The sequence below is a fragment of the Rosa chinensis genome, chromosome 7 (genome assembly GCF_002994745.2).
Source record: "Rosa chinensis cultivar Old Blush chromosome 7, RchiOBHm-V2, whole genome shotgun sequence".
Classification (NCBI taxonomy): Eukaryota; Viridiplantae; Streptophyta; class Magnoliopsida; order Rosales; family Rosaceae; genus Rosa; species Rosa chinensis.
Window position 1 is genome coordinate 17,122,262 of NC_037094.1, and position 17,118 is coordinate 17,139,379.

At 39.6% G+C, this 17,118-nt stretch overlaps 1 protein-coding gene across 1 annotated transcript; it reads right to left on the bottom strand.

Moving 5' to 3' along the window:
- Positions 1-3,881: 3,881 nt before the first annotated feature.
- Positions 3,882-13,218, bottom strand: LOC112177505. Its single transcript, XM_024315799.1, has 3 exons — positions 12,864-13,218; positions 4,098-4,331; positions 3,882-3,907 (listed from the first exon to the last, which is right to left on the bottom strand). Exons 1-3 carry the CDS (start codon positions 13,216-13,218, stop codon positions 3,882-3,884), a joined length of 615 nt encoding a protein of 204 aa, XP_024171567.1.
- Between the last annotated feature and the right edge of the window lie 3,900 nt (positions 13,219-17,118).

Sequence of the window (17,118 nt, forward strand, 5' to 3'; positions counted from 1 at the left end):
TTTTCACTACCTGGGAAATGAAACAAGGCTAATTGGACAATATAAATAATAGCAGGTCAATTAACTGATTTCCTACAATCACGTCAATTAAAAGAGGAAATCAGGTATATAAGAATAAGAACTATCTCACAATAGAGTACCGATTTAATTAGGGACCATCATGAGTATATATCAGTACCAACTATCAACACAAAAATCACATAAATTGATTAAGAATCTTACCTCAATGTAAAAGGCAACCCACGAAAGTAACTAATAAAGCTGGAAATTGCATCTCAGAAGCTTGTTTTTTATTTTTTTTCTTTCTAAATCAGGGATCTCAAAAGTTTACTTTGAGGTAATTAAGCCCTCAGGCGAGAAAATTGAAGCTTTAATTGGCTTGTGCCGGGGAAGGAAAGTAGAAGGAAAAGGGTCTCTAATCTCTATGTTTTCCTAAACAGGGGTAGAGATGGAAAAAAATAAATTCAAAGTTGCATTAATTATTATTGTGTAATTAAATAGTGGAAAGTTATGAGAAGTTGACACTTGTCTGAGTGTGGCTCACACACACTCAAGTGAGTGTGTATATATATGCATCAACATCAAGATGCTAGTTTTTTTTTTTTTTTTAATGGAAAAAAATTCATTTTACCACAAATTTGATTCTAGGGCCACATGCAAATTCGTTTTATTGCTTCCAGATCAAGCGAAAAGTCAGCCGTAATATGTAACCAAATTGGGCCTCATCATTTGGCCCGCGGATCAAATGGATCAATGGAGGCTCGTAAGCCCGACGAGTAAAAGTCTTGCTCGGCCCACATAAAAGCCCGCAAAAGGCTCGGCTCGATGGGTAGAGGTTAGGGCAGCCTTGGTTTAGGGATTGGAAGTCCGGCCCGGCCCATGAGTCCGTCCAACCAAAGGCCCATAAAATCCTGCCAAGCCTAGCCTGTAAGTCCGCAAGTTAAATACTATACTATGTGTAGTTAATTATATATACTATATTTATTTAAATTTAAATTATATATTATGCACTAAATACATGCTTATATACATATACAATTCTACTACAGTACTACACACACATATTATATATATAATATTTATCCAGAGCGAGACCTCGTTCTGAAATTAAAGTGCGAGGTTTGAATTTAGTGTCACTTTTCGGTTTAAAAGAGGAATATAGTGTATCTTTTTTTTTTTTTCCGAAGTTGTATATGTATATAAGCATATTATAGTACACAACTTCTACTACACACACATATTATAGTGTATCTCTTTTAAAAGAGGAATATAGTGTATCTCTTTTCTTTTTTTTCTCTTTGTTTAAAAGAGAATCAAATAGTTTCACTCAGCCCCCCAACTAATTTCTAGCGACTTAAGATTTGTTTAATTAATTGCATGATTTGCATCAAGATCAAGTGGAGAGTCAGGCCCGACTTGTTTGACCATATATGCATGCAAGTGGAGAGTCAGGCCCAACTTGTTTGACCATATATGCATCAACATCAAGATGCTAGTTTTTTTTTTTTTTTTTTTTTTTTTTTTTTTTTTTTATGGAAAAAAAATTCATTTGACCACAAATTTGATTCTAGGGCCACATGCAAATTCGTTTTATTGCTTCCGGATCAAGTGAAAAGTCAGCCGTAATATGTAACCAAATTGGGCCTCATCATTTGGCCCGCGGATCAAATGGATCAATGGAGGCCCGTAAGCCCGACGAGTAAAAGTCTTGCTCGGCCCACATAAAAGCCCGCAAAAGGCTCGGCTCGATGGGTAGAGGTTAGGGTAGCCTTGGTTTAGGGATTTGAAGTCCGGCCCGGCCCATGAGTCCGTCCAACCAAAGGCCCATAAAATCCTGCCAAGCCTAGCCTGTAAGTCCACAAATTAAATACTATACTATGTGTAGTTAATTATATATACTATATTTATTTAAATTTAAATTATATATTATGCACTAAATACATGCTTATATACATATACAACTTCTACTACAGTACTACACACACATATTATATATATAATATTTATCTAGAGCGAGACCTCGTTCTGAAATTAAAGTGCGAGGTTTGAATTTAGTGTCACTTTTCGGTTTAAAAGAGGAATATAGTGTATCTTTTTTTTTTTTTTCCGAAGTTGTATATGTATATAAGCATATTATAGTACACAACTTCTACTACACACACATATTATAGTGTATCTCTTTTCTTTTTTTCTCTTTGTTTAAAAGATGATCAAATAGTTTCACTCCCGCACCCCCCCCCCCCCCAATAAAGAAAGAGTTGCAATTGGCTTACCTACTGAAAAGGTCTGAAACTTTATTAATAAAAATCTTTCTTTTAGATAAAACATAGATATCAAAATCTTGTCGATCCAGTCATCAAAATTTTTTGTTGATCCTCAAAATGTTTGTATGTTCAAACTCTCGATATCCTTGTCATCCCTAATAAATAATAGATGTTGGTATATTGAGGCGGTAATAAAACTTATCACTTGAACTCAAGGCAAGCATGCAATCCACAATACGGGCAACCCCCATTATCAGAAGAATCTCTAATACACTGGTGCAAAATGGTACACTATTTTAAGATAATTTACTCTATGGGTGGACTTGGTTTCATTGGTTCGATTTTTCCTTAGTAATCGAAACCGCACAGCAAATTTGGTTAACCAACTATATCGGTTAACCAATATATGAGTTCAGTTAAGTTCGGTTATATTCGGTTTCGGTTAATTTTAACCCTGCTAATACTGTTAATTTAATCCTTATTTCTAATGAAAATTCACGTTTCTTTACATATAGTAATTAGGGTGGTTATAGTTAGACCTCCAAATTTGATATTTGGACCTCTCATACTTATTAAACCTCAAATTTATTTTTTTGAATACTAAAAAACTAAGTAAACTTCAAATTCATTTTTTCAAATACTTAAAAAGTTAAGTTTGTATCTTCAACAATTTGTTGTTTTTATTTTTATTTTTTTATCTCTATCAATTCAACCACGAAGAATTTTGTGAGTGAGCTAGCTACCTACATTTTTGGTGTACTTTCAGTGACAGAACTAGAAAGTGATTATTAGAGGGGCTGAACAAGTAGCAATTACAAAGATTTTTCTATTAATCCAGACGGCGCCTAAACCCAATGTTAACATATAGAGTCAAAGGCTCTAGTTAACGTTAGAGAGAAAGAGTAAGACACGAGAAGTATAGTGATTTATCTCCCGCTATAGGGGAGATTACGTCCCACTTTAATCTTGTATTATATGAGTTTGGGCCTTACAACCTAAGTGGATTACAAAGGTTGTAATGGGTTGCAACCCAAAGGAGGGGTCCCTTTTATAAGTAAGGGAGCCACTCTCCTTTACATGTTTTCTAATGTGGGACACAAAATCTTTATTTTAGTGTAGAAAGTTTATCATGAAAGTATCTTGACAAGGCCGAGAATGTGGCTTCCTGGCGAGGTCTTGGTCTCCTCAAATTACCACGGAGTAGCTTAGATATCATGTAGTAGTTGGGTCCCACCATGGCTTGTAAGTCCTCTAAGAGGGTGTTACTTATTCTTGATGACATAGTTATACTATAGGTATCTACATTTTACAATATGGATGGTTCTAGAAAAGACTTTGGTTCTCAAATAAATAATATATATCAATTAAATCTAATTAAAATGAGTTTAATTTAGATCTTTATTTTGTTTATTTATTTTTAATCAAAATCAAAACGATTTGTCATTAATATTCAAACTAGAGTAGTGCATTAGATACCTTTCCACTGCCTTGAAAACAGAGGGCAAATAAGAAAAGTGGAATATAGAATAGTACCACTCATTAAAAACATCCAATGCTCACTTATTAAAAGCGAGCTTACGAACTATGAAACATACATAGTAAATAGGCACCTAAAACCTAAAACACAAAAACTGCATAATTCCCTACAAGAATAGGAAATAGGAAAGCAAAGAAAAACCTAACCTAATACTAATAGGCCTAGGCAAAACCCTGGCCCAATGCACCAAGCCCATGTGCGAAAAGCAAGGAAGCCCAGCCTCTTTCTTCTAGCCAAAAAAACCAATGTCGCTGTCACACCGCCTGCCAACGACACCCATCGACCCGCTCGCATACCGATCTGCCAGCCACCAACCCGCCCGCCATCATTAACGACCGGACGAACACCACTAAGATGAAGCAGCATCAGAGCCACGATGTCTTGCCATCTCCAGTGGAAGAATCCGCACCACCATTGATCGGGTTTCTCTACAACGTGTCGCACCACCACAATCATCGACGAGAAGGAGATCTGACTGGTTCCCTTCCCCTCTAACATACAGACCCGAGCAGGCACCCGTCCGGTGACACCTGTATCACGCAGACAAAGCACAAGATCCCCATCGTCCCAACGAGTCTCAAAGTCCTCATCTCATCGACGAGGCTTGAAGTCCACGTGGCGCCGATGAGGCTCAAGGCTCACGCTGGTAAGGTGCGTCGCCGGATTAGCAATAGAAGGGTAGAGGAAAACTCTAGTTTCGGGTTCTTAGGGTTTTTGAGAGAGACTCTGTGTATTGATATATCAACAGTTAGTTGAGAACTCATTAAAAATGCAAAAACTGCATAGTTCCATACAAAATAGGAAATAGGAAAGCAAAGGAAGAAAAAAAATTTCCAACTACAACAAAATATTCAATAAATTTAGTTCAAAAAAAGTTCAAATTGTTGTAGAGAAACTGAATTTGAGAGGAATTTGCTGTGTATTCTCATTGATAATAGGGGCCTCTTTATATAGAGGATTACAATGCATAGAATCTCAATCATACAAGGAAAGTAATTCTACATTGATTAGGATTCTAGATCCTTCTAATTAAATCCTATTACCACTAGATCAAGTAACCTAGAGTTTGGGCTAAACACAAATTAGGTTTTCCTTCAACACTCCCCCTTGTGTTGCCCAAACGCGGTGCTTATCTCGTTGCCTTGTTAAAAACCTTGCCGAGTAACAAAAACCCAGTGGGACAAAAATAACCTCGGTCGAAGGGGAAAAAGAGCACAACACACCATTCACGATTTGAGACGAACATGTAGACATCTTCCCCTGATGTCTGCACCTCCCCCTGATGACTACGATCATGGGAGTTCAGATAATTTTCGCAAGTCAATTCTTGCCACATGTTTCTCGAACGTGGATTTGGGCAATGACTTAGTAAACAAGTCTGCCACATTGTTCTCAGATCGAACCTAGTTCACTTTGATCTTGAGGAGTGTCTGTTGTTGCTGATTATGCTTGGTGTTGTCGCTTTTGATGTAGCCTTGCCTCATTTGTTAAAAACAAGTAGCATTATCCTAAATGCTCGTAGGCTCATCTGTGGTAGACTTCAAACCACAATTGTTCAAACATGCGTAATTATGGATCCAATCCATATACATTCACGAACCACTTCATGAAGAGCAATGATCTCTGCATTGTTTGAAGATATAGCGACTACGGTCTGTTCTGTAGACCTCCAAGATATCACGGTCTTTTCCCATGGTGAACACTTAACCAGTTTGGGAGCGACCTTTGTGTGGGTCAGAGAGATACCCAACATCAGCAAAACCTTCCAAAACACATGTCGTTTTGGGATGGGGATAGAGAACGCAGGCCAGCGTTGGCGGCGTACCTAGTATGTGATGGGTCCGAATCCATCATCTCTTTGTAGGGATAGAACAAGCCCATATCATTCATACATCTCAAGTATCGAAAGATATCTTTTACACCAATCCAATGGCGTCGCTTTGGCGCAGAGCTATATCTAGCTAACAAGTTCATAGTAAATGAGATGTCCGGTCTTGTACATTGAGCTAAGTACAATAATGCGCCTATTGTACTTAACTAGGGCATTTCTGCCCCTAGCGCATCTTCGTCATCATCCTTCGAACGAAGAGGATCCTTTTCAGGATCAAGACTACAGCCGATCATGGGGGTGCTTGGAGGCTTGACCTTGTCAAAATGTCTAAACATCTATCGACACGATGCTCAAGTTCAAAACCGAGACATAATCGTGTTCTCCCAAAATCCTTCATCTCAAACTACAGATTTCAAGTGTTCAGCGGTTTCCCTTAACTCTTTAAAGGCTTCTAATGAAGATCATGTCCAACATGAACCGCGATAGAATCCGAAACTTGTTATAGAAACGCGTGGGCATATCCCTTCCCAATCAAGTAGTCACTTTAGTGAGCGTTTCAACCTAATTGTAAACGCGCTCCGTGGTCTAGAACCTCTTAACTTGGGTAAATGAAGTTTGCCATGAACCTTCATGTATGTTCCGTATCTAGATCCCTATGGAGATACGTAGTGACCACATTTGTAAGCTGCATGTTCAGTTATTCGGAAACTACCAAACTGACAGGGTAGTGGAGTGCAATGACATCCATTACGAGAGAATATGTCTCATTGTAGTCGATTCCAGGGCGTTTTGTGAGAAGCCTTGCGCCATAAGGCGAGATTACCATCTCTTTTTCTCATCACGCTTTCTAACGAAGACCCATTAGTCAACAGGTTTTATGTTAGGAGGTGTTGGCATCTCTAGCTCGAAAACCTTCCTCTTCGTTAGAGAATCAATCTTAACTTGGATCGCATCTTTCCATTTAGGCCAAATTTCTCTACGTTGGCATTCATTCATCAACGGAGCGTGGTTCGATATCATCTAACTCAAAAACTCATGCGCAATAAAATACGCAACTACATCATCAATTCTGATGGAGTTTCTATCCCACGTCTCATGTACACTAGTGTAATTTTCATAGAGCTCTATATTCTCAGGAACAGGTTTTGACGTTGAGGCGTCCCCCAACGATAACCATAACCCGAAAGATTCTCATGAGACGGATTTTGAGTCTTGATGATCAAAGGATTGGAATGTGCCAAAGTATCCTTCGAACCCACGGGCCTCTCCACGCATCCTAGCTGGGGCCATGGCCTGTAATGCCAAAGTGCCACTTTCTTTGGCATTGGCGCCATGCCTACCTCCGTGTAGGGTGGCGCTACGTCCTCTCGTAGGAACGTCCTTCCTTGCAGGCATGTTTGCAGCATATTTGTGTGATCTCGTCACTTTAATAGGGATCAAGATGAGACATAGTGGGGACAGACTACGACAATTCCTGTCGTTCCTGTTGAACATTCGTGTTCTTATCTCCCCCTAACGACGGGAAGACTGTCTCATCAAAGTGACATCCGCAAATCTAGCAGTAAGAAGATCGCCTAGCAAGGGCATTTAAGTGGCGGACGATTGTTGGAAGCTCAAATCCAACGTAGTTGCCCATTCATCTGTAAGGACCCATCATAGAGCGCTGTGGCGGCGCAATTGGCACATAAATGGCTCACTCAAATGTGCGTAAGTACAAAATAAGTGTACCCAGTCACTAGTTGTAACGCATAGGTACATTGAGTGGCGGTAGGTCGTAGACGAATTAGCATGACTGCATGCGATATCGCATCACCCCAAGCGGATGTAAGAATATTGGTGCGCATTACCAATGTTCGGACTACCATCGTAGTCGTTTCCACGAGACCAATTGGGTGTGTACATGGGAATGTGATGTCCAACATCAAACCCATTGCAATATCCATCGAAAGTCTTCAATGTAAACTCACTAGCATAGTCAAATCCAATTGACTGAATAGGATGATTTGGGGAGTGAGTCCATTGTCATATGATATGTGCTAGGAGTGTAGCGTAGACAGCAGTTATATGTGGACAATGGCACAACACGTGACCAGAGTGTTTGCGTGCCAACCAACATCATAAAATATTTAAGCGTCCGCAAGTTGGTTGAATCAATCCACAAAATCCCTACGGATTCTTTGTAAGAACATAATAAGTATTGTCATATCCTTTGCATAGGACGGTCTAAGTCCTAATTTCCCTAAGGAACGGGCTTAGTAAAACGAGCTAGAGGCTTTAGAAGCAACCAATGAGAATTTTGGTTAGGCCTGAGCGTCTGAAACGCTATTGTGAAGCAAGTTGGTGATTGCAGCATCACCTAGGGTGCCATCACCATGATGGACGCCATCCATGGAGTCATGGATAGGGACTACGCCAGCCCTAGGCTGGTGGTGGACGGAGGCGGTGCCCTAGGCAGCAGCGTCGGTCACAGTTAGTCTAAGAATCAACTTTTGATTCATGCTTCATTTCGCTCGAGAGAAAAGATGTCCGTGTGAAGTCTTTTGTAGACGGATCATCATATCATGACTAGGATGATCTATCCTGTCGTGACAAAGCCAATATGTGTCTAAATCCAAGAGATCTTCTCTCAAAACTTTATTGGATTTAATAGCTCGAATAGTGACATAAAGTCCACTAGAGAGACACATAAACGTCTCTAAGATGCGTCTTTGTTCGCAATCATTAGAGGTAATGCAAAGGAACTCATTTCCGTTCTCTACATGCATTTTCACATGGAATTCGTTGGCTATTCATAGGGTACTATTTGCCCTAAGAGCGTAGAGAGTTTCTGTGACAACTGTAATCAAGGTGCCATTTGGCAAGTGGAACTTGGGCTATTCCATGTCCTTGAATTAATATTGATGGCCCAGCCATCGTAGTCACAAAGTAATATGCTCAGAATCAAAATTGAGTCATAATGAAAAGCACTCGAAATTTTATTCATAAGCCAACGGAGTACATCATTGTTTCTATGATCAAAGAAAATCTAATCCAATAAAAAGTAATATGGCAATCGCCTACATCTCTTGGAAAATAAAGACTTAAACAGAATTGGCGATCAATTGATCCCAGCCAGATTTGTAGTCTTCAACCCTTCACTCTAGATCATCTTCTTGATCTTCTTGTTCCACATAGTGAGCTTCTCTTGCTTCACAATATGCTTTGTAGGCGGTGACAAGTTCTTCACGAGCTCTACAAATGTGTGCCCAATGATTGGATACTCCATATCGAGAACGTACATCTCTTTGCTCAGACTCCATTGATTGAGGCGCTTTGAAAGCGTCATTTAGATGGCTCTTAGTGTTGGTGGCGCCACCAACATGACCAGAGGCGTTGCCTCCCTCTCTCTTTCCACATTGACCTCTTCGGTTCCGTGTTCGCCTATTTTGGCGGTTACCTTCCCAAGTAGAGCGATTATATGGACCAGAACGTCCAGAAGTATCCCTAAGATTAGGGTATCGCTCTTGGTGCCCTCTCTTAGAGGTGTGACTATAATTGGATTCTGGAATATGTTCTGTTTCCACAGATCTCGAATTATAGTTCTTCACAAGGATATTGTCATGCTTTTCAGCAACATTCATAGCTCCAATGAGCTCATGAAACCTTGTGATCCGTCTTGCATTTACATCCATTCGATAGTTCTTAGCAACCATCAATGCATAGACGGGGAAGGTAGAAAGAGTCTTCTCAATCAACATCGCATCTGTGATCTTTTTACCACAGAATTCCATTAAGGATTTAATGCGAAGTGCTTCCGAGTTATAGTCAAGAACTGTCTTGAAATCACAGAAGAGGAGGCTATGCCATCTCACTTCTAGGTCCGGAAGCAAGGAGTCACGGACGTTGCCAAATCTTCTTCGAGTGAGACCCACATCCTTCTGGGGTCTTCTTCATTCATATACTCGTACTGGAGCGAATCATCCATATGACGAGTCATTAGGATGATGGCTTTCACCTTATTTGCCTATAAGGCTGCTCTATTTGCTTCCAAAGCTTGAGCTTGCTCAACAGTTAGCACGTCCTGGTTAGGCTCGAGAATCGTATCCAGGATTCCATCGGCCTTGAGATGCTGGCAGACATCACGAACCCATCTGTGATATTCAGAGCCAGTTGTTCCCAATGGAGCAAAGTCCAATTTGTTCAGGTTACTCATCCTGAAAGAGAACAAGAAATTAGGGTTAGTTTCGGAGCGAAAATAGCTACCACGAAAACAAATAAAATTTCTGAGCGTAGTCGCTTCTAAGAAATTAGGAATTTCCAAGCGTAGTCGCTTCCAAGAAATTCGATTCCAAGAGGGGTTGGATTAGATCGAAACAATGATGTTTGTGGTCGATCATTTCTTCTCAACAAACTCTAAGTTTGGAGGACTCTACAAGCTCCAAGATTGGAGTGAGCATGAACCCCCACAGTTCGGCTTAATTAGGTCTCCCCTATGATGAAGAAAGGGGGGTAGAAGAAGGGAGGTTGCAAGTCCCTGAGAAAAAGAAGCGAAAAAGAAAAAAAAACTTCAAAAACGGGAACTTTTAGTAAACCATACCTCTTAGGATTGCAAAGCGTATTTGATCCTCGTTGTAGGATTGCAGAGCATATTCGATCCTCGTTGTAGGATTGTAGACGAGCTTCAGTCCTAGGCGAATCAAACTTGTTGAAATTCGGAGCAGATTCGCTTCTGAACAGCTCCCACTCCGATTGGTGTACAGGTCACAAAACCACTCCGATTGGGCTTAAATTTGGAGGTCAGATATAAGAGACATAGGTGAACAACTTTGATGAAGGAAGAATTTTTATCTGAAGTCCTGAACAAGATTTTTCGGGGTGTGCAAGCAGCCTGATCTGCACAGGAACGAGCGTGCTGCTGTGCTGCAGGGGGCAGCAGGCGTGCGGCAATGCTGCAGGGGCAGTAGGCGGCACACGGGTGCGCAAGGGCTGCAGGGGCAGCGTACGACATGGCTAGCAAGGGCTAGGAGCTTGCGGTAGTTTTGGTGAGAAGAGTTTTGGTTTTTAGGGTTAGGGTTAGGGCTCGTGCTAATAACGTGTTGTAGAGAAACTGAATTTGAGAGAAATTTGCTGTGTATTCTCATTGATAATAGGGGCCTCTTTATATAGAGGATTACAATGCATAGAATCTCAATCATACAAGGAAAGTAATTCTACATTGATTAGGATTCTAGATCCTTCTAATTAAATCATATTACCACTAGGTCAAGTAACCTAGAGTTTGGGCTAAACACAAATTAGGTTTTCCTTCAACACAAATCATATTATTTTTAATTTACTTTTGTATTAAATGATGGTATATCAATACACTGGGAAATTTGCTCTCTCTCAACTAAAATAATTACCTAAAATAATTAAGTAAAAATAATCAATTTCTATGGTATATCAATTCCTAGTGTATTGTATAGAAATTGATTATTTTTACTTAATTATTTTAGGTAAATTAAAAAGTCATATAGGTAATATAAGGAAATTCCTGAAAAAAAAATAATGCTATATTAATGTGATTGTCCAAAAAAAAATTGATTGTTATATTAATAGGAGAGGTAAGAATAGTTTTTTTTTTTTCTTTGTCCTTATTTATCTTTTCATATGAGCTGACAAAATCTATTGATAATTTAAAAAAGATGGAGGTGCAAATATCAAATTTGAAGATCCAACTATAACCACCCACTTATCCAAACAACTTTAATATCCACAAATTTAATGTAAACCGGGAAATATACATCAAAAATACCAATAAGACATATTAATATACTATAGTTTATTCTATAATTTAAAGCTATAAGAAATATAAAAACAAATAAGCAAATAAAATAAACACAATAAAAATTAAGTTAGAACTGAGGGGCCACTCTCTCTCTCTAGAAAACCCTAAAGTCGACTTTGACTGCGAAGATCGTTTTCTCGTCTGGCGGTGCCTGAAGTCCGAGCTGGCTTTGCTAGCCTCGTCAACGCTTGCAGGCTGCTGCCAGACAGGATGATAGCTGGTATTGTCTGAGGCTCCTAGGGATAGTTGCCAGCTCCTAGGGATAGTCGCTGCAGCGCGATGGCTATGTTGCACAGGTCCGGTGGGCCTCGTTGACTGTGTTGGAAGGTGTTGAAGACCGCGGCATGGGTCGTGGGTGCTGAATCAAGCGATGTGGTGGCATGGATCGAGGGATTTCGAGGCGGCATAGGTTTCGTGGGTGCTAGATCGGTCGGGGCAACTTCAAGGCAGCATGGGTCGAGATGACGTGGTCCTGCGGGTAAAGATGGTGTGGTCCTGCGGACTTGTGGCAGCGAAGAGTAGGGCGGCGCTGCATTAGAGCAATAGTACGCCGTTCGGGTGGGTTCAAGTTACCTTCTAGGCCTGCAATCCTATTGGGCCTTGAGTTTGGGTCCTATTCTTCGAGCTGTTGGGCTTAATTTGGGCTAGGGCTTCGGCCCTTGGTCCAACCCTATGTTTTTAGCTTTCTTGTCTAATTACAATAAATTTTCTTGTATTAGGAACCTAGATCTCTAGAGCCTCCGGCGTAGTACCAATGGAGGATCCCCGTTACCTCTATGTATTTGATTGTATAATGAGTATGTCTATTTCTATGTACCACTGTGGGTATTACCACTATCTTCTTGTCTGTCTATGCCCTTAAATGGCAACGGAAATGTATGTAACGACCTATTCTGGCTTGAGATGAATGATATTATCGCCTCTCAGGCTAATTCAAAAAAGTTATAACTCACTGAAACTATAAATAGCAATGAAAAATTAATTACATATAGAAATTAAAATATAGTTAGAGCACTAAATATAATTTCCTATAATAAAAATATAAATTTTACCTAATAACTTTGTACGGTTTGGTTCGGTAATTTTTCGATCTGTTATAAGTACTAACCGAAAATCATATCACAACCATTGGTTCGGTCAGTTATTTTTGCCAGTTCGATCCGATTTGGTACGGTTTGTCGGTTTCTGGGTTCCAAAAATTCCACCCCTACTTTTTTTTTTCGATACAGAAAAACAACAACAAACTAAAACACAAAGCCTCGATTAATAGCCCCTCCCAGCAAATCCAAATGGAACGCTGCGGACACTGACAGGGGTAAGAATAAAACCAAACTGATGGATTTTGGGCTTGCTGAGACAAAGTTGCTAAATGATCAGCAACAAAGTTGGCCTCTTTGTAAATATGTCTGAAGAATATAGAGTTACTCTGTTGAGCCAACTGCTTGATATCTTGCACAAGGGCTTTGATACACCATGGCACCTCAGATTTACCTTGAATGTAGTCAATTAACAGCTTGAAATCACCTTCCACCAAAAGATTCTGATGTTGATGTAGAAGCGCCATGTGCAAACCCTCTCTTAAAGCTATTGCTTCAGCTACAAGCACACCTGACTGACCAATTCTTTTATTTGCAGCTACCAAAGGAATACCATCTGAGTTTCTAACAATAAACCCTATTGAAGCTTCATCATTTTGGACTGACCCATCAAAGTTTAACTTAACTTGATTTAGATTAGGAAGCTCCCATTTGATGTTGAGATACTTTGAAACCTTTGGCATTCAAACTTTAGAATTTGTCTTATAGTAATTTGTTTCCATTATAGCGGCCCCAATTGATGCTTTAAACGGGGAAGGAACTAACTGCTGAAAAATAACCTTATTCCTAGTTTATTCAACTACACAATCAGGTTTTTATGAAATGACAGGACTAGACTGACTAGTGTTCCTATATTATTCTAACATGTATCAAAATCTTTCGTCATTTGGGAATTGGGTTTCTAGGTCCCTAGTCATTTTGATTTACATGGTAGGCCCAAAACCCACAACTAAGCCCACTGCAACTTGGGCTCATCTTCCCTCTCTCTATCTCTCTCTCCCTCTCACGGATCTTGAATCATATAAATCAGAGGTGAAGGACTGTTGGAGGTTCAAAATAATGCTTGAAAGGTAGGGCTGGGTTCGGTACGGTACCGGACCTTCAAGCCTAAAACCACCTACCGTACCAAAGCTTATTGGTACACAAAATGAGCTACCATTACCGGCCACAAAAGTCGGTATACCGAGAGTATCGGTTGGAATCGGTTGGTTGGGCCTCCAACCAAGTTTAAGATTGGGTCAGCTTTCAGCTACAGCCCAAATGAAAATTTTAAAGCCCAAACCTGTAAGCAACTGAAAAACTCATATAATCATCTGAATTTAAAGGTCCAGACCATAAGCAAATGAAAAACAAGCAAATAACTCTCAGTCTCTCACATCAACTTCAATTCATCACTTACAGTTCATCTCATCATCAGTTCATCACTTCATATCATCACTTACAGTTCATCTCATCATCACGTACAGTACACACAAATGATACAATAACTAAGTGAACAATAGTTGAAAACAAAGTATTCAAAGACTCAAATTTAATCTCATCATCACTTCATATTTGCTTGTTGTACTCCCTGCCTCACTCAAAGACTCGAAGTTTCTGCAAATCCATTTTAGTTGAAAAGAATAAGAATGCTGGCAGTTCTGCAAATTCAATCAATGAAGAAGAATTTAGGCAGTTTTTACATTGCTCCTACGTTGCTCTAGTTCTAAGCCGGCCTTCATTGTAAGATTTCTTGAATTGTTAAGATTGGAACACCTGAAAATTATAATGAGATGACTTAAAATGATAACAAATTGGAACAAAAATTGGGTCACCATAAAAAACTTTATTGTAAACTGCTGCTTCTGAAAGAAAGCTTTTGATAATGCAATAGAATAATGCAACAATACAAGCAACAACAGAACCAAGATTCTAGATTAGAAACTCCAAATAGAGCATGTTAGACCAAACAAGAAAAGCAACATATAAAGTAGGGAAGCTCGAACCAGAATGAAATTGTCCCAAAAGTGGAGAATTTTTTTAAAATGCTGTGGTGCATGTAAAATTGTAAATGAGTCTTGTGTTGTCATTTTCTAATTCATCTGTATTCCATTTAAAATGCTCTGCAACTCTTACTCAGATAAAAGCTCTTACAAAGAGAACAACACATAGTGATGAAAATTCAAACAGAGAATTATGCATATATCGAATTATACCTTCAATTGAATAGAGTCTTGCTTACAATTCAGAGTTCCACCATCGAGAGCCACAAACTTAGTCCTTCGATTGATTTGACTTTGCCTTCTTCTCCCTCAAACATCAAACTTAGTTCTCGGTGCTCCTGCTCCTCCAAGCACAAAATAAAAACCATGAAAACCCATAACAAATTGGTAAATCTCAAGATAATATATAACATATCCAAGATCGAATTACTAAAATTGGGTAGATCGAACCTCAACGCAACAATCCAAAGCTTCTAATCCAAAATAATTGAAGGTCGTACTCACCAGCAGTACTGCAGCAATTGTTTGACTGATGTGAATTGAATCGATTTGACGTGACATGAAATCGAATGGATCAAAAGATTAGATTCTTCGAAGAGTTTGAGAGGCTCAGAACCTCGCACGGGTTCGAGAGAGAGAGAGAGAGAGAGAGAAAGAGAGAGAGAGAGAGAGAGGGAGTGGTCGAGAGAGGGACTGAGGGATTAAGGATTAAGGTTTGGAAAGTGAGTTTGAGAGGCTCAGAAGTCAGAACCTCGCTCGGGTTCGAGAGAGAGAGAGACTGAGGGAGTGGTCGAGAGACTGAGAGAGGGACTGAGGGATTAGCTAGGGTTTGGAAAGTTTTAATCTAACGGTTGTTAGTTAATATGGAATAAAACTGAAGAAAATCAACGGCTACGATTGATTATATAAGAAAGATTTAAAATAATTAAATATTATATTAAATATGTGGTACGGTACAGTATACTGTATTTCTTTAAGATTCAATACCGCTACCGTACCAACTACACTCTCTCAGTTCGGTTATACCGTACCACAAGTTTGGTAAACGACAACCTTGGTTCGGGACAGACTCGTTTGGCTGGTTTGGATCGGTTGAATTTGCCAGCCCTAGTGAAAGTTCATTTTAATTCAAGTTCAAATTGGGGTTTGTTATTGAATATATAATTGTGTTGAACTCTCTCTCTTAATTGCGTTTTTTTGTTAATATCGAATCGATAAATAATATATTGTGAGTCAAATTCACGACCTCCCACTTACAAATGGAAGATACATTTGTCACTAGATCAAATGGTAATAGGCTTAATTGCGTTCTTTCACTTTTTTTTGTTATTCTTTCCCAAGTGAAATTTCTTTGTATGAAGAAGAAAGAAATTTCACTTGGGAAAGAAAAAAAAAAGTGAAAGAACGCAAAGGGAAAGAAAAAACACTATTATTTGAAAACGTTTCCTACGGTGTTGAACGCGCCTCACGCTCCTGTTTCCAGTAGACAATCCTTACACGTCCCTTTGTCACCACTATACCTTTCCGTTCATCTTGGCAGGCAAGTTTTTTGCTGTTTCATCGATGACGGAGCACCATCAGATCTTCACCTTCTCTGCCCTCCCAATGGGGAGTGGTGGAGAGGTTTCGAGTCCAATGTATCACCACAAACGAATTTGGACGAACGATTCGCTCTGCGATAAGTTAAAAGCAGCCCAAATTACCTCGACGGAATAGGAATCGCCCTTGCCTCGGGGCACCAAGGAATCATAGAGCTACGTTATGAAGCTATTAACACCCCTGAGCCACTATGGTAGTGCGGCCTTTGAGGATTTTGAGATGACAGACAATGATTGCATCTACTCTCAAGGCAAAATTGCACCAAATGTTTCATTCTCTAAGCGAGTGAATGATAAACTTGACCTCAAGTGGCGCTATGGAGTAATCATCAAGCTTATGGGTAAGCCTAATTCCCAAATGTTATAAAGTTCATGGCTGATAGTTTAACAAGGAAATGGAAGTTGCAGGGCCCATGGTAGCTAAACGACCTACGTAATGACTACTTTGTGGTCAAGTTCTAGCTTGAGGAAGACATGAATATTGCGCTCTGTGGAAAGCCTTGGATTATATATAGCTGGCCAAACGCTTATTGTGCAACAATGTAAGCCTGATTTCAACCCTTTTGTAGATAAGATAACTCATATGGTTGTGTGGGTTCGTATTATGGGGCTTCCTTTCCGATATTATAAGGACTTTACTATGAGGATAATTGGGAAGATGTTGGGTACTGTTGTTAAAATTGATAAACTCACACTGAGTCAGGCTCTTGGAAAATTTGGTAGACTTTGTATTGAAATTGATTTACAAAAACCACTTCTGCCTTTTGTTGAAGTTGAAGGTATAGCTTACAATGTTGTGTATGAAGGTATATCAATGATATGTTTCAACTGTGGTTTCTATGGCCATCCCAAAGCTTCATGTCCACATCTCGCTCCAACAAACAATACCCCCCCCCCCCCTCCTGAAACTTCTGGCAATACAGCTGGCCAAGGGGAGGCTGTGAGAAAATCCTTTTTTGACTCTAATGGTACTGACATGGATACTGGCACTCCTAACAATTCA

What these genes read in the sequence shown, in the direction of transcription:
- LOC112177505 (XM_024315799.1), bottom strand. Translation starts at nt 13,218, where the DNA reads ATGCCAAAGGTTTCAAAGTATCTCAACATCAAATGGGAGCTTCCTAAT. An exon ending in CAAGCAGTTGGCTCAACAGA is followed by an intron (nt 4,332 to 12,863) that starts GTAACTCTATAT and finishes TGCGTGATACAG; the next exon opens with GTGTCACCGGACGGGTGCCT. An exon ending in GGTTGGTGGCTGGCAGATCG is followed by an intron (nt 3,908 to 4,097) that starts GTATGCGAGCGG and finishes CTATTCTTGTAG; the next exon opens with GGAATTATGCAGTTTTTGTG.